General features: G+C 40.3%; 1 protein-coding gene across 2 annotated transcripts in view; it reads left to right on the top strand.

Moving 5' to 3' along the window:
• Positions 1 to 23,872, top strand: part of Gda (guanine deaminase) — a 78,502-nt gene that overhangs the window by 49,099 nt on the left and 5,531 nt on the right. For both annotated transcript variants that reach the window (XM_021202289.2, XM_029545716.1), the window contains exons 6-12: positions 293 to 320; positions 3,422 to 3,529; positions 5,590 to 5,697; positions 7,761 to 7,858; positions 10,542 to 10,609; positions 19,837 to 19,983; positions 22,924 to 23,054. In XM_021202289.2, the coding sequence (XP_021057948.1) occupies positions 293 to 320; positions 3,422 to 3,529; positions 5,590 to 5,697; positions 7,761 to 7,858; positions 10,542 to 10,609; positions 19,837 to 19,983; positions 22,924 to 23,054 (688 nt within the window). The remainder of the gene's footprint in view (positions 1 to 292; positions 321 to 3,421; positions 3,530 to 5,589; positions 5,698 to 7,760; positions 7,859 to 10,541; positions 10,610 to 19,836; positions 19,984 to 22,923; positions 23,055 to 23,872) is intronic.

The raw sequence follows: 23,872 nt of genomic DNA, 5'->3' as shown, positions 1-23,872 counted from the left end.
CCTAAGAGTCCATGCTCTATCATCCATGGAACATGGCTTACTGAAACTCTATCACTCAGAATTGGAGTCAATAGCACAGCCTGGGACCTTTACAGATGCTCAGAAAAACCCACAGGATGTCATGGGACAATATTCCTTGTGACTTCCCTCTCCCTCTTTTGCTATCAAAGAAAAGCTGAATAATGATTCCTTGTTAATCTCTAGTTAGCTGGTGGTGAGCCCCCACACCATTAGAAACATTTATCTGAAAATAATTAACGTTTCTAATTTTGCATTTGTTACTTCATTTCAGATTTGTGTCAGAAATGCTCCAAAAGAATGTAAGTAAATTTGTTCGGTTTTCACCTGAAGTGCAGCTCTGTTAGCTGTAGGATTTGTTAAGTTGTTTGGTAGATTAATCTGTGTACCTATGGCTTTGCCTCTACTTAAGAGGTGTTTTCCTAGAACCATCGATTTTTGGCACGGTGTACCGAATGGCTCAGCTCAGACAGGTCAGACTTTTTAAAACTGAAAACATCTGACAAAGACCATGAGTTTTGGGGTGTACAGAGTAATGGCTTGGCACACAAGTGCAGTGTCTGGTGGTGGTCACAGTGAGATCCAGTCACATGTGTAAGGACAGGACTGCCCCAAAGCCTGGCAAATGTGTTCACTTTATGACTGAGAACTCATGCCCTTTGGTCAACATTTCATATGATGTATAAAAGAAAACAAAATCAGTATCTTGGAGACATATTTGCACCTATGTTTACTGCATCTTTATTTTCCACAGCCCAAATGTGGAAGCATTCTAGGAGCTTATGGATAAATAGATAGAGAAAACTAATTTTATATACATGTATGTTTGTATGTACACACACACACACACACACACACACACAAGCATATATACACACATACATATGTGGGGTTGTATACAATTTAAATATGTCTTAAAGATATACACACATACATACACATATATACACACATGTGTGCATAATAATGGGATATTATTCATTTGTAAAAAAGATATTGCTATTTGAGACAGCACTGATGAATCTGGAGTATATTTTTTTTTTTATTATTATTTTCTTTATTTACATTTCAAATGCTATCCCGAAAGATTCCCATACCCCTCCCCCCACCTCTGTTCCCCTACCCACCCACTCCCACTACTTGGCCCAGGCCTTGCCTTGTGCTAGGTCATATGGAGTTTGGGAGACCAAGGAGCCTCTATTCCCACTGTTGGCCGATTAGGTCATCTTCTGCTACAAATGCAGCTAGAAACACAAACCCAGGGGGTACTAGTTAGTTCCTGTTGTTGTTCCACCTACAGGGTTGCAGCCCCCTTCAGGTACTTGGGTACTTTCTCTAGTTCCTGAATTGGGGACCCTGTGTTCCATCCAGTAGCTGGCTGTGATCATCCATTTCGGTGTTTACCAGGCACTGGCGTAGCCTCACAAGAGGCCACAATATCAGGGACCCTTCAGCAGTATCTTGCCGGCATGAGCATGAGCATTAGTATCTAGGTTTGGTGGCTGATGATGGGATGGACTCCGAATGGGGTCCTCTCTGGATAGTCCATCCCTTCATCCCAGCTCCAAACTTTGTCGCTGTACCTATAATTTTTCATGGGAGTTATGTTCCTCATTCTGAGGACGAATGAGGTATCCACAAATGTTCATCCTTCTTGATTTTCTTCTGTTTTCCATAATGTGTCTTGGATATTCCAAGTTTCTGGGCTAATATCCGCTTATCAGTGAGTACATATCTAGTGACTTCTTTTGTGATTGGGTTACCTCACTAAGGATGATATCCTCCAAATACATCCATTTGCCCAAGATATTATGTTACATGAAGGAAACCTAATTCAGAAGAGAAATACTGAGTAGTCTCATTTGCACGTGCAATCTGGAAATGTCAAATTCATAGAAGCTTTTGGTTTTTGCTTTCTAGTGAAGGCTTGTAGGACGCTATATTTAGAGGTTTTTGAAGTACAGTTGTGTAGTCAGGAATAATTACCTGATTTGGTTATTCACTCTTAAAATGTGCTATACACTTTATGTTTGCTGACCTTGTTTAGAGCTTCAGGAATACGGTGTGTATTTACTTTTGGTTTCCATACCCTTTGTCTATTTGTGGCAAGGAACCCAAGTTTAGTCAGGTTATGTGAGCTCCCTTCTGAGTTCACTAAGCTCTGAGTTAGTCTAAGGTACATTGGTCACAGCTGCCTGTCACAGTGACAGAATACGCGAGGTAAGCAAGTTATAAGAAAGGAAGGTTTGTTTTGACAGCTTTGGTCTAAGATCACTTGGTCTGGTGGCTTGTAGGCCTATGGCAAACCAGAGCATGATGGGAGAAATTCTAGGCAGAGGGAAGCTGCTCACTTCATGGCTGCCCAGAAACCACAGCTTATTTCTTCCTAGTTGGCTCTACCTCACAAAGGTTCTGCCATCTCCCAATAGCACTCTGAGCCAAGATTCTTCCTCCACATGAGTTTGGGAGACATTTAAGATATAAAGTGTCATTTAAGGGATGGTGATCCAGTCAGTGTCTTAAAGAGTCACCTTCTCAACTCAGCCTTCCCAGGTCCACTGCATTTCCCCTTCCTGGTCTAGGGCCCTTTAGTTTTGTAACATTGGTCTCTGTAGAGGGAGGGCTTCCTGATCTGAGAAGACAGGTGGCATGCGGGCATTGGGGGCCTGTTTGATGGCCCCTTCTCCATTGGTTCTGTCTGTTGCTAGTCTCCAGTATGGATTGAAAAACAGGCTATGCTCAGACATAGTCCTGTGGCACAACACAGGGCCATGCATACTCAGCTAGGCATCTGCTTTGCCCTGGCACTCTCGGGCCTGTGAAGACAGTGCTATTTCTTGCCTTCAAATCCAGTGTAAAAACTGGTTTATGACTCCAGAAGATAGATTCATAGGTTAAACTAAGCCTAGTCCTTCTTTCCCTTATGACTTCCCACTGTCACATTGGAAACCGCAGGGATCTTCAGAATTTCTTCCAATTTAACTCTGGGCAAGTTAGGGGTGATGCTTATAGTTCCTGTCTATTACTACCTTCCTAGTAGTATCCTGCCAGCCAGCCATGAGGTTACCAAGGAGTTCTAAGTGAGGATGCAGCCAGCATACCTCCTCAGGATGAAGTCAGGGAAATAAGTTACCACCTCACAGGAGCTATCCCCACCCGAGGTCTCAATTGAGGTAATGGGCTAGAATGCTTATAATTAGACATAGAACTTTCTTCTATAAACTTGATGCTGAAGACTGTGTTCTCCTCAAAGGTGAGCTGTTTTTGGAACCCAGAACCTCTGTGGACTAGACATTGGGGATTTTCACCTATATGGAAACTTGTAAAATCACATTGTTCGTGGAATATGCTATGTGTTCATAATCTTCATATATTCCTCACCCATCTCTTTTACTATTTCCAGTATCCAAGGGTGAAACCCATAGTGACCCCGCGCTTTTCCCTTTCTTGCACGGAGACTCTGATGAGTGAACTTGGCAACATCGCCAAGACCCACGATCTGTACATTCAGGTAGGCATTTGTCTTTGGTTTGTGCCTCAGGCTATACCTGCATGATGTCTTGGTACCCTCAGGTCATCTCTAGCAACGTGTAGTTCTACTGAGATCTTCTAGAGTCAAAGAATTTAAGGACAGGAGGTGACCCGACTGACAGATGTCACCAGGAGGCACCTTGACTAATGTCAACTAACCCATTTGGTCAGTTTTGCAGGTCAGAAGCCTGAAGTTGTTTTCATTCTTGATATTTGCCAATCAATCTTAGACAGGCCAAGACAGCTTTATAAAGAATAGTAAGATCGATGCCAGGCTACCCATTCTTGGTAAAATGCATTTAATACATTTCCTTCCTGCTTTTATTTGATGCTTTCCTGGTGTTCTAGAACCTTCATTTGTAGAGGAACCAATTATTATTTGAAAAGTAAAAAGAACTTAATTTCTACCTTACAGAAGTGAGTTAAAAATCCTTTTGTTCTGAGTTTCTTAATTTAAAACCAGGAACAAAAAGTGTATCTTCCTTTATCATTAAGTTGTTGCAATTTAGCAATAAAATGCTTTTAAAAAATCTCACAGCTGGGTTAAAATTAGGAGTTCCCCTCCCCCACTCAGACTTAATTACACACTGCAGTAAGATCTCCTCTCTTTCTGCGCTGACAGTATTACAGGGGAGGAGGAGAAAGCTGGGGTGAAGGCAACATATTGATTTCTTAACTTTTATTTATTTATTTTTAAAATGAATGTTCATAGGACCCATTAGTGTGTCTTCCCCATGATTATTGTTTGTGGCTTCTGGTATTTGAACTTTAGATTCAGTCTCCAACAATTATTCTCTGGTGGTAAAATTCCAAATTTGCATAGTATTTCCACATTGAAAACAGAATGTTTTTAGTCAGAGAGAGAGAGAGAGAGAGAGAGAGAGAGAGAGAGAGAGAGAGAGAAAGAGAGAGAGAGAATGCAAATAATATTTAAAGATACAGGAAAACAAAATGAAAAGGACAATAAAAATCTATTCTTATTCATCTTGCTATGTCTCTTTTTAGTACAGAAAATGAGGCACGGTAGAGTTGTATTGGAAATGGTCATTGGCTCATGAACTGTTTCATTGATTGGCTGTCATTACTTACTAGTCTGAAACGTTCTTTTTAGAGACTGGGGTGGCTGCTCTAGTGGAAGACACCTTGTGTCTCCTCAGGTCTCAGGTGCCCTCATGACAGGTGTGGCTTCCTCAGACTCACTTGACTTGTGTGTGTATTCCCATGAACTCCTTCCTGAGGAAGGCAGAATCATCCGGGCCTGTCATTTTAACAGTTGTTTCCTGCAAGAGCATCATTCAGAAGGTGAAGAAAAGAGGCAGCCTGAGGACAGGCCCTGAGCCAAGTCTTCCTTCTGCCTCCAATGCACTGGGTTCTGTAAAATTTCACACATGAAATATGACTAACACATCTTCAACTCAAGAGATGGAAAATCACTCAACTAGCCCAACACTTTTATTGAGCAGTGAGAAGTAGAAGCTTAAAGAAAAGAACTTACTTGCCCAGAGTCATATAACAAGGCCCAGAATTCAGCTCTCTTTGTTCAAATTTTACTATTCTTTTGAACCAACTATAGGTTTATCTTCTGATGGCCATTGAACTTTTCTAGGCAGGCTGCTACAAGTAAGGGACTGGGTGCTCTTAAAGAATACCAGAACCTATGTTTACTCTTAGTATAGACCAGTTCCAAGACTTGAGGGAAAGTTTAGTTGTCTTGAAAGATCTCTCTCTCTCTCTCTCTCTCTCTCTCTCTCTCTCTCTCTCTCTCTCTCTCTCTGTCACACACACACACACACACACACACACATGCGTGCACACATGTTGAGGCTATTCAGTTGATTTATTTATCATATATATTGTCATACAGGATGCATGTAATCATTTAAAATGAAACCCAAGTACAGACTTTAAAGCTTTCATCCGTAGTCTCTCACATCCACAAGAGCAGGGAGCAGAAACCAACAACAGCATGTTGAGATGGGAGGTACAATGTTAAATATTTTATAGAAAAAAAAAATGAAAACGTTATTTCTTTGTTTGCAGAGTCACATAAGTGAAAATCGTGAAGAAATTGAAGCTGTGAAGAACTTATACCCTAGTTACAAAAACTACACAGATGTCTATGATAAAAACAACCTTCTGACAGACAAGGTAAATTCAGGATTGTGACAGAAGCTCCGTAAAGTAGGCTGTGCCTTTGAAGTTTTAAAACCTCAGAAGGAATCACTTTTCAGCAGCCCGTATCCATTTACTGAACTAGAGTAAATCCAGTGTGTGTGCATCTCTCTGTATGTGAATGTCTATAGATAAATGTATGTGCATGGTGTGTATTATTGATTTCTATCCCTACCCCTTTCCCTATTCCTATCTCTACCTACCTACCAAGCTATATGTGTGTATATGCATTTCTATATATGTGTGTGTGTGCATAGTATGTGTTGCTCTTTCTATGTGTGTATGCACTGTTTGTGTGTGTATGCAGTTAATCTGGGCCTGAAGTTTCATCCCTGTCATTAAATCTAAGTTTGTCATTGGATGGTAAGAATGGCCTTATGACGGTTTCACAGTTTATCAATATGCTCTCCTTAAGTCAGCATATCCATTTTAAGGGTTAGTTCTTTAAAGATATGAAAGAAATAGGTGTCATGATAACACAGGAAAGTTTGAAAATGAATTACCTCAAGGAAATGGGTAAATCATAAAATGTATGTAATTAGAACTCCATCCAGGAGTCACAAAGAGCAAAGCTTACATGGAAGAATGTTCAATGTAGTCGGATGCACATGTGCATACGTGTTGGTGTGTTTTCACTTGGGAACTGTCCAGAGATACACAGTGACTGTCAAAAGTAGTTTTTTTTTTAAACTTTGAGGTTTAGAAAAATGAGAATGTATTGCTCCTATAATTAATTAAAATTAATATGAGTAGCAAGATACCTCATTAGAGCAATATAACCTTGGACTCTGCCCTTCCATGAACACACTGCCTAGAGAGTTTATTGCAGCAAGTAATTTCTTAGTGACTACACAAAAGGATAGAGGGATGCAAGAGATTTGAAAGGTTAATAATTTGCATAAATAATGTAAATTTTATATGGAAAGTTTCATCCTCCTTTACATATATTACCATATGATTAATAAATTAACCTTATATTTTCATGTTAATTTTATTTGCACAGAGGTTCACAATGTTTTATTTTAATAATTGAACTGTGTCTCCCAAAGGAGAAAGCAATTGGGTATAAGGCTTATATTATTGTAAAACGAAAAAATTTTAGAGAATTGTTACTTGAACTTTGCAAATCTTGGCAAGATGAAAGTTTAGAGAGCTCTCAAACATGTGGCACCTGCTTTCTTAAATAAGTTTTACCTCCTTAATGAAAAGCTGTTATGATATGACATAGTCCAATTTTATGCACCAATGGTCCATGTCAAGAGCTGTTGGTATCTATATTGAAACAAGTAACTGAAATAATATAAACAATAATCTGATTCTCTCAGATTTGGTGACTCATGCCAGCAATGCCAGCAATGCCAGCAATCCAGAACCTGAGGCAGGAAGACTATGAGTGTGAGGCCAACTTGGCCTCTATAGTGAGTTCAAGGCCAGCCTTAGCTATATCAAGAGACATTGTCTCCAAAACAAAGCATCTACAACAGTTAACCCATAGTTCTTTACAAAATCATATTTATAGCTTCCATGTACTGTTAGAAAGTTCTGATTCAAATATCAACAAGTGTCAGTCTACTGGAAGCACATCATATCGATTTAGAAAAGAAAGCAGTCAGAAACTTTTCTACAGTAGAGATGATAAAATCATAATATGTTCAAACTGGCTGAATTTTCCAGGCCATGAATGAGAATGAGCGGGCTGACCTTTCCCTGTGTTGTAAATGAGCAAAAGGAATCAAAATCAACAGCTAGGGCTAGGATGGAGCTCAAAGATAGAATACTGGGTTGATCACCAGTACTACAATCAATCAATCAATCAATCAGTCAGTCAGTCAGTCAACCAACCAATCAATCAATAGTTAAAACATACAAATTTGTTGAGGCCTAAAAATGAATATTTGGATGCAGGGATTTTTGTCCCTTCAAGTAGCAACTGTCCTTGTAAAGGTGATTGCTTCTGTGTCTTCTTGCAGTCTCTAGTCATGAGTATTAGTGTGAGCATTTTTAGTAGTAAACTCCATGCAGGATATGCTTCTCTCTAGACAGTGATGGCACATGGCTGCTACCTTTCTGAAGAGGAACTTAATGTCTTCAGTGAACGAGGAGCGTCCGTTGCACATTGTCCCAACTCTAATCTGTCGTAAGTAGACAATAATTGCTCGGTAGGTTGTTGATGTGCAGTGCATGATGGGATTTTCTGTTTTCTCGGGTATCCTTCCTTTGGATCTGTTTCTATACTTGGTGTGAGTGAGAAAGGAACCAAGCAGATGGATGTTCACCTGTTCTAAGGTGAAGAAAGAAGGCATGTGGAAGAGGGCACTGTTGCAGAGTATGCATTTAAAGAGTATCACATCTCTGGAAATCTCTACATTTATACACACACATACACACACACACACACATGCGCACGTGTGTGTGTGTTTGTGTGTGTGTGTGTGTATGCACGCATTTTTGCAGTTATAGAAAGTAGAATCTACAGAGTTTAGAACAAATAGCATTCAGGTTTTATGGCTTAGAACAGCCTGAAAGAATGCATGTCCCCAGGAGATGGTCTACTGCCGAGTTTACAAAGGAGTTACAGCTTTGTCATGCTAGTGAGTGTAGTGAGATGGAGCTCATATAGGAGAACGTGGAAAGGACTTCACCTTATTTTGTTTCCCAGAATATGAAAGCTTTATTTGTAATATGTTCTTAACCTTCTTAAGTGATTTATGAGTGATTCAGTTGAAAGTTGTGCCTTGTAACTCCAGCAAAACGAACAAACAAACAAGCAGCCCATAGACATAAATATATTGTGTCTGTGTTTAGAGAACTTGTGGATAACATGATTCTAGTTGTAGGTTCTGAGTTAGAAACTTATAGTCATACAAATAGTGTATGGGGGAGGGTATTGATCTTAAAGAGTACTGTTGGAGAGTCTGACACACGGGGAAGACGTCAGTAGCATCAAACAAGTGACCACAGTGGGTTCCTGAAGTCTGATTCTTCTAAGGAACTCAAATAGCTGTCAGTTGTCTATCTCAAGAAGTAAAAACTCTGGAGCAGTAACACTCAGCAGCAACAGAGGGCCAGGGCGACTGTGGATGAACACCATTTCCCTGGAACTTCTGAGCCTCTCCCAACGACAACAGAACAGCCTCCAGCAGCGGGTAGAGCACCTCAGCACAGAGCTAGAGGTGCTAGCAAGCTTAGGGACTTTGTGAATGTCACAGGTGTATGAGTCCAAGGCAGTGTAGGGAGGGCTTCTGGGGACATTGGGGCACTTTTCTAGAGTTGAAGGTCTCACAAAATCTCGAGTTTTCAAACTGAAAGTAAATGCACATGACTCAATGCACATGACTCAGTGACCTTAAGTACAACCTAGGGATGAGAATTTAAAATCCCTTGGATGAACTATAGACTACTCTCTAAATTAAAACATGACCCAGCATTTCAAATAAATGATGATCTTCGGGAGTTTTGGGTTTTCCTTTAGCACATTGGGGTTTTGGAAATTATAATTCAGTACATCTGGGGGCTGAGCCATTTGACCCACCATATCTTCTTGGACTTCTAATGACATGGTTTAGCTTCCTTTGTCTTTTCCTTGATCTAACAGGATGAAGGTGATTTTGGTTCAAAATTCAGACCAGGAACCCTCACTCTCCTAATTGCTACTATGCTTCAAAACAGTGTTTAAACTATCAGATTCCAACTTACTGGCTTCCATCCTCTTTAGTTGTAACGTCTTTGACCTTGTATGCACAGGGGAAGAGAAACATGAGGGGAGCTTACCTTTTCTTATCTATCATAAGTCATCATCAATCTTCTAAAAGAAGACTGATTAATGAGATAAAGCCTAGCAAATGTGCCTATTCAACGTTTTGTGTGCACAGGACCATTAAGTGAAGACCAGTGGAGACAGAGAACTCTCCCCCATCTTTATGCTTTGATGTAATGGTGCATGGCAACCACACTAAAATGTTAACTGGACAAAGAGGTTTTGATCTAATGCCAGCTTATCAAGATGGGATACTGAGGAAGACATTTTCAGTTCTTCTTGGTCCTGTGTCATACTGTTTACCTTCTGTGAATGGGGCAGGATCTCTTCCAAAATGGGGCATGTGACTAAGACAAAGTATACCTGAGAACCACTTCCTGACCAGCATAAAATATAAGGATGGAAGATTAGAATGATTTAGTTGTTAGAACTTTTAGTTGTTTTGTTGTTATCATTGGGGATGAACCTAGGTCCCTATGCATGCTAAAGAAGCACTTTATCATTGAGTGCTTGTTTATACCACAGTCTGAGAAATTCGGATTTCTACAGGGGAAAGGACATCAGAGAGATACTCTCCCTCTTTCAGCTGTTTCTGGGGCCAAATGTTTCACAAACCAGGGTAGTGTGTGTGTGTATGTGTGTGTGTATGTGTGTGTATGCACCCTAATACAAATTGCTTCTCATTTGGGTGATTCACTGTTCTGGACACAGAGGCAAGGTGATGCTTATAATATGTGTTTTCCACCATAGAAGGAGAAGTTGGCTAGAAAGCCTATATAGCTCTATTAGACTGAACACAATTACTACAAGACTAACTACAGGTTTACTTGTTCACCATTTCCCATGTAAAATTTCCCTCCCTGGAGTGACCTGGGGCCAGGAAGCAGCTTTTTATGGTCTTTTTCTCCGCCACCATCTTCGTGCCATGGTCTGACTGACTGTTGACCCTAGGGATAGTAAGGATGAGAATGAGTTTTTATTGACGTCACCATCTTTATTGGCAGTGTTCTTGTGCTGTCGAATCACCTAGATCCCCTTATTCTCCCATCTTCTTTTCCTCCAGGCTGAGCAGTGGCTTACTGAATGTGCTTGAGGTCCTGAAGCATAAAGTGAAGATAGGGCTGGGGACAGGTAAGCGGCCTCCATCTGGAGCTGAACTGATGAGTACCATTCTAATAGAAGTGATTGGCAGGTATCAGGTCATGAGCCTTATTAACTTTATTAGAGATGGGTGTCTTAATAATAAGCATCAACCAAATAGGGAGAAGCTTTGAAGTCATTACCCCCCCCCCCACCCCGTCCCCTGCAGAAGCTGTTATCCCTGTTTATGGTTCAGAGACTGGGCACCCATGTCTGCCAGCTCACAAGTGTCTGTTCCAGCTGCAGGGGATCTAACACCTTCTGGCCAACACAAGCATTTGCTCTCACGTTTCCTAACTCACACACAGGCACATAATTTGAAAAATAAAATAAATTCTTTTTTTTTTTTAAAAAAAAGAAGGAATTAAATTACTCCTGCTGAAAATTTAGTCAGTGGTATAGAGAATAAAACTGAGCAGGAGCACATTAGCGTTACAGGATAATGTGGAGAGCAGAAACCAAACACGGGCTTGGGACTGGAGGCATGGGACTGAGACAGGTGTTCCTAACTGATAAGCAACTGGCATAGAAGCAATAGGTCATAATCAGAGCTTGAAAAATAAAAATGTTGAAAGAACATACACCCCCGTGTATTAAATTGCAACCGAACATGTTGTGGCAAGATATTTTAATTTCTAGAAAAACAAAAATGCTCCCAAAACATTGAGCCAGGGAATAAACTACTACTGCCACCACCACCACCACCAAAAAGCCAGTTTCCTTTCAGATGTTGGTTTTTGTTGGTGATAGTAAAGATGATACCAAACACAAGAAAGAGTTTGAAAGCAAAAGAATTATTAAACAAAAATACTATTTCTATATGTGGACATCTGTCCTTCATGTATAAAAGCAACAAACTCCTCAGCTATATAAAGACTTGGAAAATATTTTCTTTATGACCCCTTTGAAAATAATTACTTGAAAGTCTCTATCATTAGGGCTGAGTCAAAATGAAGGGTCAATACATAGGGTTTTTAGTTCACACGGGCAAGTCTTGGAGAGCTGTCACCAGCCACGCAGCAAGTTATAGGAAGGCACACTCGTAAGCTTTTCCACATTTGGAAACCAACAAAGCAACAAAGAAAAAATAAAGCAGATGGCCTGAATGCAGAAAATGGACTATGTGAGTCTGGGAGAGGGGTCCTGAGGATGGGGGATGATGGCAGAAGAAGGGAGAGGAGACATGATCAGAGATTGACTCAGTATATGCGCGTGTAGAATTGCTACGCTGAATCCGTTCATTTGTGTAATTAATATGTATTGATAATAATAACAAAGGGAGGGTGACTAGAGCTGGTGACACTCTGTTGAGGTTCAAACTGAGATCAGTGGTAGTGTTGTGGAATCCAGAGAAGCATATTGGTTTAAGAGCACTATAGAAATGATAAATTATTTTAGAAATTGTAAAGAGAATATGTTAAAAACTTTTAAAAGTGTATCTATTTTTTAAAAGCAAGTGATGATAAGTCAAGAAGAGCTTCCTTTGGTGGAAACACATGTTCATTGTTTTTGAAACAGTGTCAGATTCTCATGTTTTGGTTTTATATGCCTTATATTACTTGTGTATCTTTAATGTGTTATCATAAAAAATTAAGTGATATATGCTGAGTGAGGAAGAAATATATGGTGGAATGAATGCAGGTCTTCACTTGAAATTCATTTATGTTTCATAGATAGCTCATGTACGTAGACTGGGGCAATTTTATTGTATCTTTTTAGCACACCTGTGTCACATGATATCAGATGCAGAATTTTCTAGTGTGTTGTAACCTACATTTGAGGTTTCAGAATTTTGGATCTCAAATGCTTACCCTGTATAAAGAAAACTACTTGAAGAATTATGAAAATAGCAATTCTCCTTTCTAAAATATGAAGAAAAGGGCAAAATAAATAGTAAATAACCTCCAAACCATAACCTGGAGGAGAAGTTAAGTGTATAGAAAAAAATACATATAGTATGATGTACAAACTCATTAAAACAAAGAGTGCACCTGAAGCTATTATTCTACTTCCCTAGGCTGTCCCCACCCTCACCTGACAGTGCCACCACCCTCCGTGCTGGTTAGATTTTTCTCAAATTAGTACATGTTAGAGTAGTCTGGGACAAGGGAACTTCAACTGAGAAACCGCATCCATGAGAGTGGCCTGTGGAGAAGTGGGTGAGGCATTTTCTGGATTAATGATTGGTGATTGATGTGGGAGGGCTCAGACCACTGTGGCAGGTGGTCCAGGATTATATAAGAAAACTGAGCAAGCCAGTAAGCAGCATTCCACCATGATTCTGTAAGTTCCCTTCTAGGTCCCTGCCCTGAGATGCCCTGCCTTGGCTGCCCTTGATAATGAACTTGTGACCTGTGAGCCAAATAATCTCTCCTCCCCAAGGTGCTTTGGTCATGGTCTTTATCACAGTAAATAGAAACCTAAAGAAAACATTCTCCCAAGCAACAACCTTTGGTCTTCTTGAGAATTTAATGCCTTACTTTCTGAGTCCTTCCTGCCTTCCTTGTCAGCCCTCTTGGATGCCAGAAGATATGACCACATTCTTTCCCTCCCCTTCATAGGTACTCACGTTCTGTTCTCTTCTCGTGTCTTCTTTTCTTCCCCCTTCTTTCTTTTATTCTTATCTCATATATTACACCCTGACTGCAGTTTTTCTTCCCTCCCTTCCCGAAGTCTCTCCCCACCACCTCCCCTCTCTCCCAATCTACCCCCCCCCAGTTCCCCTCAGAAAAAAGCAGGCCTCCCAGGCACATCATCCAAACATGGCATAACAGGCTATAGTAAGACCAGGCACAAACTGTCAAGTTACGGCTGGACAAGGCAACCCAGTCGGAGGAAAAGGGTCATGTCCTCACTGCCTGTGTTCACTGTGCAAAAGCCCACCCCTAGGTTACCTCAACAGTTCCCTTGCCTATGCCAGCAGCTGGGTGTTTAGAAGTTGCTGGAGAGACCAGTGGGTTTCATGGGAAATTTTGTGCTCAAATCCAAGCTGCCCTTAACACTGACGACAGGGATCGTAACTTTCTATTAAGTTCTGTTTCCCTAAACCAAGACAGGTTTCTGTCCCTCTCGGTCCCCTGAAACTGTCCACTGCAGCTCAACCCCTCCTTACTCCCAGCTTGTAGATTCATCTTGTAAGTCATTACAGAGGTTAAAAAAAAAGTCTTTGTACACATTCTTGCCTATCAATATGTCATTTCTACTGAACCATTCTTACCAATATTCAAGCATCTAAAATATCTCCTCTCTTAGACCATATTCTGTAACTTTTCTCTTACCTACACACCCCCACCTGCTTCCTGCCCCATGTTGCTGCCCACCTTCCTCCCTCCCTCCCTCCCTTCCTCCCTCTCTCTCTCCCTCCCTCCCTCCTTCCCTCCCTCCCTTCTTCTCTTTCTTTTTTAAGATTTATTATGTGTACCTTGTTCTACTTGCATGTATGCCTGCATGCCAGAGGAGGACACCAGATCTCATTATAAGTGGTTATGAGCACCATGAGACTGCTGGGAATTGAACTCAGGACCTCTAGAAGAGCAGCCAGTGCTCTTAACCTTTGAGCTATCTCTCAAGCCTGCTGCTTTTCTTCACAGCGTAACTTTATTGAGTGTGGACATCCACAAGGCTCCTGCAAGAGCCACCCACCATCCCCACCTCAGTCCTGATTCTTGCTCAGCCAGCAAGGCAGCCATTTTTTTCTTTTGGCTGTGGCTAGCTGCAACCATGACCTCTTCGCCGCCTCTCAAAAGATTGCTGTTCTGTCGTGACTCTGGATGCCTCTATGGTCTGCTGTGGTTGACACTTCTCCTGGTCTCAATAGCTTACAAGGGAGTCAGCAAAATCCCATCTTTTAAAAAAAAAAAACCCTTCTTCCTCATTACTGACTATTCTTTCTTTTCTGAGGGCTTGCTCTTCTCTTCCTGGCTGTTTGGAAAAGCTGCCTTCAAGACTCAACGAGTCAATCTCTTCTTCGTACTTCAAGTTTTTTTCTTAGAGATTTTTGTCTTCACCATGGCCTCGCATGCTTCTCAGGTTTTATGTGCATCCCACCCCTCCTTTGAAACCCAATCATGGATTTTCAGTTTTCGAGTACTCTCCCTACTCTTGGGAACCTCAAATTGAATTATCTTCCCCTGCACCCCAAATCACGTTTAGTCCTAACTCTGGTAAGAAGTCTCCTAGTCAAGGACTTCAGGATATTATCTTCTGACCATCTTTGTCCTCTCTCCCTCATGTCCAAAACAGCACAATGTCCAGTCTTGTGTCACCCTCCACCATCTGAAACTACTTTGTTTTCCATGCTGGTCTCTACCACAAGCCACACACTGCCTTTTTTTTTTTTTTTCCGACTGGAATGCTGGCCCTAGTGGTCTCCAGCTTACCCTTGACCCTTCTGATAATTTTTCTCTTCTTGAAAGAATCACAAAAGTCAGGTCATGTCACCCTCTGTGCCTGCCACTCTTCTGGGGGATTTGGAATGTTTAGGGTTGTCACCTGCAACACTATTGGTTCCCAGCGCCATCTCGCAATGTGTGTCCTGCCTGGACAGACTACATGAATTACAATACTTCATGCCAAAAAGTCCTTGGTGGGTTTTGTTTCTTACCTAAACACTCATTTGCAAATGACTTCTCATGTATTAGTGCCAGATAAAGGTCTTCTTTGACTGTTCAACGTGGGCTCGCCACCTCTGCTCTCCCTATCACTAAACTAAACACAGTTTGCCATTAATATTTTTGTTTATGTGCCTCTTTTCCTTCTTCTGCCTGGAGTTCTGACACCAGGTGACAATAGAAGAGTACTTTCCAGTTCTGTGAAGTGGGGAAGAAGAGATGAATTTACACTTTTCTGTATTCTGTAAGCCCCATGGTGATGACATAATGTCTGGACAGGCCTTCCCTGCCCTTATAGGCAAATCCCAAAACACTTTTCCTCTAGGTGTTTCTTAAACCAGTCAACTTGATACCTAGAATTAACAAGCACTGACCCTGGCAAAACACAAAGATCTGTGCGGCTAGTGTTGTACAATACTGCCTTTTGTTTAGATGTTCCTGTTACTGACATTACATCGTCAACCCAAAGAATGTAGAACCATTTAATTAGCAAGCTAACAAGGCATGTCTCTAAAATTTTCCAGAAAATTACATGCCACTGTTCTCATGCTTCCTTTGGAGTTTATTTTTAATAGAAGATTCTGGGAAAAATACTGCTTTCTATTACACACACACACACACACACACACACACACACACGCTCATGTGCACTTTTGAGACAGCATCTCTTTCTACATAGACCTGGTTGTTCTAGAACTCACCATGTAGATCATACTGGCCTCAAACTCAGATCTGCCTGCCTCTGCCTCTTGTGAGATTAAAGGTGTGGTCTGCCATGCTTGTCCCCTTTGTATAATATTTTATAAAATATTTTTAATAACGGCTATTACTTAGATTTTCAATGTTCACATCACTGTGTTTTCTTACCCTACATTCATTTGAACCTCTATCTCCATATAATGGAGTATATTTAGTCTTTGCATACTTCCAGACCATACAGTAAATGGTTTTTTCTACCCTTACATTTAGCACCTTTATTTTAGCCACAAGAAGGAAATATGAGACAAAATAGTTGAACACTTAATGGTGTATTACTCCCAGATTATTATAGTCTTCTTCAATACTTTAGTAAAAGCAGCTGATCTTTTCTTTTTTTACTGTACAGCTATCATTTCCTTTAATCCCCAAATGAAAAGTGTTTCCTCAGATTTACTGATGAGTCACTGAAGATCCAGAAAGGGTGCTGGCTCACCCGTTAGTCTATAGCTAAGAGTGAGTAAAGCACAACCAGTGTTCCAAGTCAGGGCTGTGTTATCTGGAGCACTGACCATGCCAAGTAAATTAGACTTGCACGCAGGGAGTAAAGTAGGAAGAATTAAAACTGAATGAGAACGTAAATAAATAATTAGATATAATTCATCAGTATCCTCAAGCAATCTAATGTATGCTGTAGGTAGCTATCTTTAAGAGGAGCTATTTGAGTACATGGCACTTTCAACTTTATGAGTGGCCTTTAATAAAAGTGCTTTACAGAATGGACCATGTTAGGAATATCTTGGGTTCTTTTAATACAGTGTGATTGACTGGTTAAAGACTTCAAGAGTTTCAGTTAGACAACAGAATAAAGTCTGAAAGTTCTGTTGTATATTTTGGAAAGTATAACTAATAATATGCTATGCATTTAAAACATGCTAAGAGGACATTTTCAGTGGTCTCACTGAGGAGGACAACCAATGTATACATTAAATAGCCTAACTGAGATACACCACGATGCATCCAGATATCAAAATGGTGTAGGAAGGGCTAAGATGGCAGAATATTGGCCTAATATACCTGAGGCCCCGAATTCCAACCATAGCATTAAAAAACAATACAAAACAAAATCCCAATGTCATATTGTATACCATAAATGCATACTTAAAAAAGGTGTGTGGGTGTTTTACCTGCATGTATGTCTGTACAACATGTGTGAGCCTGGTGCCCATGTAGGCTAGAAGATGATATTGGCTCTCCTGGAGCTAGAATTACAGATGTGAGTCATCCTGTAGTACTGGGATTTGAACCCAGGCCCTCTGGAATTGCAGCCAGTGCTATCAACCACTGAGTTACCTCTCTAGTCCCTTGTGTGCAATTTTTAACCATCAACTTGAAAAGTAATTGTAGAAAACAGACAGATTCTGGAGCTTACTCCTCACTGAGTCGGACACAGCAACTTCACAAAGGCAACCTGAAACATCTGTCTAACAAAAAGGTTCCAAAATAAACTTGACCAAAACTCATATTTGAGAGCCTCTGTTGTTAGAGGTTGTATGAATTGCCACATTGCACCAGCTGGTGTAGCTTGATACCTTGGTTGAATAGCATATTACCTTGTCCATGGACCTTGATATTTTTGACTTGAAAATGGAGTTGATAGCAGAAACCTTATGTGTTTGTGTTGAGGATTGTTCAAGTCAACGTTGTGTTGTTATTGCCATGATTTTTAGTATAACACTGGTTTGTGACAATTGGATATTCAGAGTTTTTTTTTTTAACTTATAATTAATTCACTTCTTTTTTTTAAATTAACTTGAAATAATTACACACAAAAAAGCTTACTGGGTTCTTGTTATTTATTTATGTGTGTTCAAGTGTTTATACTTGTGTGTGTGTTTGTGCATGTGTGTGTGTGTGTGTGTGTGTGTGTGTGCGTGTGATTTAATGCTCATGCATGTGTTCACATGTCTGTATAGAGACCAGAGGTCAAGCTCAGGGATCATTCCTTAGGTGCTGTTATAGGATCTTTGAATGGGATCTGGGACTCGCCAATTAAGCTCCATGAGTGTCCAGGGATCTGTGTGTCTCTGCCTTCACAGTGTGCCCACACACCTCGCCTTTTACATAGGACTTGGGGGTCAAACTTTGGCTCTCATGCTTGCATTGGCAAGTACTTTCATGGCTGAGCTGAGCTGTCACCACAGATTTGATTATTGTGTATTAATAGACACTGATAAGTTAAGTAGATGTAATAAAACTTTTCAGGGTACCAGAGAACCCCTAGCAAGACTGATCTGGATAAAGAAAAGTACTTTACAAAAAACAAAACAAAACAAAACAAAAAAAAATCTTCATGTAAGTTTACTTAAAGCATACAAGACAGTTGAACATAAAAATGAGCTGTAATCCAGAATTGGTACTAAATAGTCAATTATGTTTGATCTTTGCAGTATTTATAGGCACTAATAACCATACACATCTACCAGAACTGACAGGAACATTTAAACTATGATGGTTATTTGATTAGCTATATAATGTATTCTCTAATAAAACATGCTATTTTACTTGAGATTGTATCAACTCATTTAATGACATGCATTTGTTCCTGCCAAAGGCAGTGTTTCAATTAATTATCCTTAGGGACTTAATCAAAGTTACCAAAACTCTCATTTTTCATTCAGTGATGCCAACCAAAATGGAAAGCTTTCTGTATCAGCTTTGATTAATTATTGTACTAAGTTTCCAAACCATATGTCCATTCTAAAGCTTCCTGAACAATTATTGTTTAAAAAATGGCTTTTTAATTTTCTAAAGTTTTCACCCGGATTGGAATAACACTAAGACGTTTTCTTAATGTATCCAACTGTAAGTTTATGCTAAATCACATTGTAACTGTTTTACAGCTATTTCCCCTTATTTGAACAATTTCCATGAGTGTTCAAGAAATAGATATATTTCTCTTTATTAGTCATGTGGCTATTGTAGTGGGTCAAGTTGTAACCCTTAAAAGCTGTCTACTAAACCTATATCTATGACAATATTAGGACTAAGGGTTTTTGTTGATAGAATTAAGGTAAGACTGGCAAGATGAACTCATTCTATACTGGGGCAGCTCCTAAGTTCAATGATTAATGCTTATAAGGGATAGAAAATGAAAGCCACAAAGAGCCAAGGGAAAAAGGTTATGGGAACGTGGACAGATACTAACGTTATTGCCATAAGCCGAGACTTCCATGAGCCATAAGAAGCTGGAAAGGACAAAGGGTACTTCCTGGACCTTCAGAAGGGCTGAGATCCTTGCTGGCACTTGCAGTGGTACTGGGATCTAAAGCCCTGCCCTTGTACTGTCTCAACACACACTCTGCCACCAAACAGCACCCCCCCCAGCCATCCTTGCCAACACTTGGATTTTAAACTTCCAGCTTCCAAAACTGTGAGAGAAGGAATTTCTGTTGTGTTAAGCCACAAGACTTGTGATGGCTTGAACAGTCCGAGAAGCTAAATTTGGAATACATTTGACTTTAATGACAGGTTGTTTTTAAAAAGCATCATGCAAAGTAAGAAGTTTTGATATGCAAAGTAATAAGCATTCTGATATGTGTGTCATTTTGATATGTGTACTGCCCTTACTTTGTTCTCATTTGTTCCCCTGTCTCATGTCCCCTTCTTGTCTATCCCTCTCCTTCCACTAAATGGCATCCTTTTCTGCTTTTATGCAAATGACAATTTTTGAATTCATTTAAATGTTGGTTTACAGTTAATATGTTTACAGATGAGAATGTTTTAGGAATGGAAAGATAAAATGTTTATCATTAAAGCCAGAGTGGTGGGGATGGGACGGTGAACATGTATACCTGTTGTCCCATCCACCTTAATCAAGTTACCATTTGGGCTTTGTCTTCCCTACCATAGATGTGGCTGGTGGCTACTCCTATTCCATGCTCGATGCTATCAGAAGAGCAGTCATGGTTTCCAATGTCCTCTTAATTAATAAGGTGAACGAGAAAAGCCTCACCCTCAAAGAAGTCTTCAGACTAGCCACTCTTGGAGGAAGCCAAGGTAATGACTAGCTTCATCCTCTCTCACCTCATGTACAGTCATGTTCATCTGTGTCTTTGGCTACAGTATGGAGGTGCACCATAGCGAACTAAGGCAAATCCTTAGTTCACGACTGATGTATGTCATATCACATACCAAAATCATAGCCATGTAGTACAGCAACCATTCTTTCAGTGAATTCAGTCTTTGGTGGATAACTGGTTTAATGCACTATTGTCATACTGATTCTTTCAGTGAATATTTACATTAGTCATATGCATATGAGTTAAGATAATTTATTCTTCCGTTGAGTCAAGTACTGTCTTTTCTTGAATGATAATGCTATCAATAAACGTGACTGCCAAGATAATTGTTTTCTTTCCATGGCCCAGTCTGGTGAATGCTCTGGACGTGTGCTGCCATTCAGTTCTCACTGCCACTGTGGATAATTTCACCCACACAGTAACCGAGGTGTGAGGTGCCGTGGTTTGCATTCAGAAAAAGCACTAATCCAGAGTGCAGAGTTGAACCTCATTACGCTGTCTTCCCATAATCGTGCACTGATTATTCAAGCGTCTGTAAATGGAGAATGAAATGACAGTGTAGTTGATTGACAGTTGTGATTCATCATCTTCCCTTAGCTCTCATGGGCCTCTACAGTTGAAATAATCACTTTGGTTTGTTCTCGAAATGTGATAGAATGAAAGTAGCTTCAAACTACGGGCAGCTCTAGAGCAATTAGATATACATTTACACATCTATGTACATTTATGATACATACCCTAAATCAAAAATGGAATATCATCTTTACATATTCTAGAATATCATGAACACCAAAATAACATTTCAAGGGAGAGAAATCATAGTTACATCCTTTGTATTCTCCTTGACCCTCTATTTCATTTCTGAAATTCTTCAGTGTGGCCCTGCCCTTACAGCGCCATTATATATGTTATATACTTTAGCTCAGTGATCTGCTGTCCACCCACTGATGAAAATAGGTTGAACTGAGCTGGAGCAGTGTTCTTCAGCCTAGGCTCTGGGTTTCACTCTGCTAGGTTGCTGTTTCTGATCAAGCCACTGTGGGAACTTGCCAAAGCATTCACCCGGAGGGAGGGTAGCTTTTAATCAGTGTTGTTTGGTGGCCGGTTACTGTTTGGGACTTCCTTTTCCTTGGTTACATCTGTAGTAGAGCCAGGGTGAAGTGTTCCTGTTTAAAGTGTGACACTTCTCAGCTCTGCCACAACCTTTACACTCATTTTCTGTTATCCAACCCCACACAGCCAGCATTCCTCAAGTAGCAAGTGTTACTTGATGGCATTTCCTGAAGCCATCTGGGTTGCTGACCAGCCTGGTTTGGTCTATGGAAAGATCTAGATTTACATCTATTTGCACGTTCACTAAAAGCTGCCATCTGTTTCTCACATAGTTCACCTCTGAGCTCTCTGTTTTCTGAGGAATAGCCCATTTAGTTTAGATATCCTCAGACCCTCTGGGCCTCACGATTGTGTCAGCTCCTCTGGCCTACTGAGCACACACAATTTCATGTCGAATATAGTCACTGAAAGCTCATAGTGTAAGCCAGGTGGTGGTGGCGGCTCATACCTTTAGTCCCAGCATGCTGGGAGGCAGAGGCAGGCAGAACTCTGAGTTCAAGACCAGCTTGGTCTACAGATTGCATTCTAGGACAGCCAGGACTACACAGAGAAACACTGTTTCAAAAACCAAACAAACACAACAAAAGCCCAAACAAGCAAATAATGAAACCCCTCAAAGTATGGTGCTGCTCCCTTGTCAAGGGCAAAAAGTAGCGTGTAAGCAGTAAAAGGAAAATTTCCATGCTCTGGTTCACACCAGGCTCTCCCAGAAGTCACCTGGCTGCATTTAACAGTTATTATTTCCACACCCCTCTCTGACTAAGATGTCTTTAGTTTTAAAAAAGTCCTTTCTTTACAGACAGTGAAAAAGAGTATTTAAGAATAAGTATGATTTCTAACTTGCCGTTCTGACAATTACCATGTTATCGGGATGCCTGTGCACAGAAATATTCCATGTCAGATACTGTACCATACCAGAAAGCAAAGAAAAATCGACCCAATACTTCCCCATCATAAAATACACTGGAAGTGACAGGACATAGCAGACATAAATCTTGGAATAGATAGTATACCATGAATGTGATCTCAATGCACCTCTTGCTCAGAATGCAGAGTTTAAGGAGCTGCCAATCAAAGAGCATCATTGGCAACAAAAGTAGACACCTGCAGTTCTTTAATAAATTTTAAAAATGAGACATGTTCTTTCTTGGCATCCAGAAACCATGGACATGAATTATAGCTGTAAGCTGGGAGAAGCCAGTAGACATTTATTGACCTGTGTCCTAGCTTAGGAAACCATTCTTCTTGGGCAACGAGAGTGCCTTTCAAGTTAACTGGGACTCTTGAGTTATAGGGTCTCTGAACTTTGAAATGGATTTTTTTCCCATTCAAAAGGTTTAAACTAAAGAATTCTTGATGGGTGTACCTATATTGAAAATGTTGCAGTGTTTTTTTTTTTTAATTTGAGGTTCAGTTTACTGCAATGAAAATAAATATGACCAACTATTTCATGGAACAAAAAGGTAAATCTAGAAATGTTGGGGGAAAGAGGGAAATGAAGTAGGTAGGTGGCGTTGTCAAGCTCGCTGCTTTGAAGGTTCAGAGGAGCGCACTGACAGGGCTGAAGAGAAGACCTCATCAGAACTATGACGCAGCAATGAACAGAGCGATTTGCTTTTCTGGTCTCCACGGTCTATGCAAAGATCTTGTGTCTTGTTGGTATGGGAGTACGTTTCCGCTTCACGAGTGAGTTGCTAATTTTGGAGGGGTCTAGTTAGACGTTGGCAGAGTCTGTCCATGTAAACAAGACACAGGAAGGAATCTATGGTAGTTCTGACTGATGTTCACTTCTGTCCATTTGTAGCCCTGGGGCTTGATAGTGTGATTGGAAACTTTGAAGTTGGCAAGGAATTTGATGCTCTCTTGATCAATCCCAGAGCATCGGACTCTCCCATTGATCTCTTTTATGGGGATTTTGTTGGTGATATTTCTGAGGTAAGTAAAAGTTAAACAAAATGCCTTTTGGGGGGAGGGGATATTTTTAAATCAATCATTCTTAGTAAGATGTATTCATTTATTTTTTGTGAGAAATTAATCCTTGGATTTTGTTGTTGTTTGTTTTGTTTTTTAAATCTTTTTAAAAAAGATTTATTTGTTTTATGTATGTGAGTACACTGTAGCTGTCTTCAGACATGACAAAAGAGGGCATCAGATCCCGCTATAGATGGTTGTAAACCACCATATGGTTGCTGGGAATTAAACTCAGGTCCTCTGGAAGAGCAGTCAGTGCTCTTTAACTGCTGGGCCATCTCTCCAGCCCTGGTTTTAAATCTTTTTTGGCTTAGGATTTTTTGATTGTTTTTGTTTTTTAGACAAGGTCTCACTATGTGACCAGATTATTTGAAGTTTGTTCCATTTGTTGTTTTAGGGGAGACAAACTGTCCCTCTGTTGGTTCAGGTTGAAACTGGAAATCCCTATTAGCCAGAGCAAAACATGCAGATATAAGTTTTCTATAATACAAGAAATCATAAATGAAACCTGAATGTTCCTCTGCGGGGTGTGACGGAGAATGGAGAGCTGTGGAGAAATGGTCTGATATAAGGATTTTAAATTGGGAGCCTTAGCAAGACCTCAAGTGTAAGACAAAGATGGGGATGATCCTGGGGTAGGGAGAGCGCATTTCATCCGCTTGCTCTTGCAAACCCACAGGAGCATCCTAGGATTTGACCCAGGGAAAAGCCAGAAACTCAGCTTCAGGAGAAAATGAAAATGCCAAATGTCCTTCCTGCCTTTTTTTTTTTTTTTTTTTTTT

The sequence above is a fragment of the Mus pahari genome, chromosome 1, assembly GCF_900095145.1.
Source record: "Mus pahari chromosome 1, PAHARI_EIJ_v1.1, whole genome shotgun sequence".
Classification (NCBI taxonomy): Eukaryota; Metazoa; Chordata; class Mammalia; order Rodentia; family Muridae; genus Mus; species Mus pahari.
Note: the sequence above shows the minus strand (reverse complement) of the source record. Positions and strands in the feature narration are given on the sequence as shown.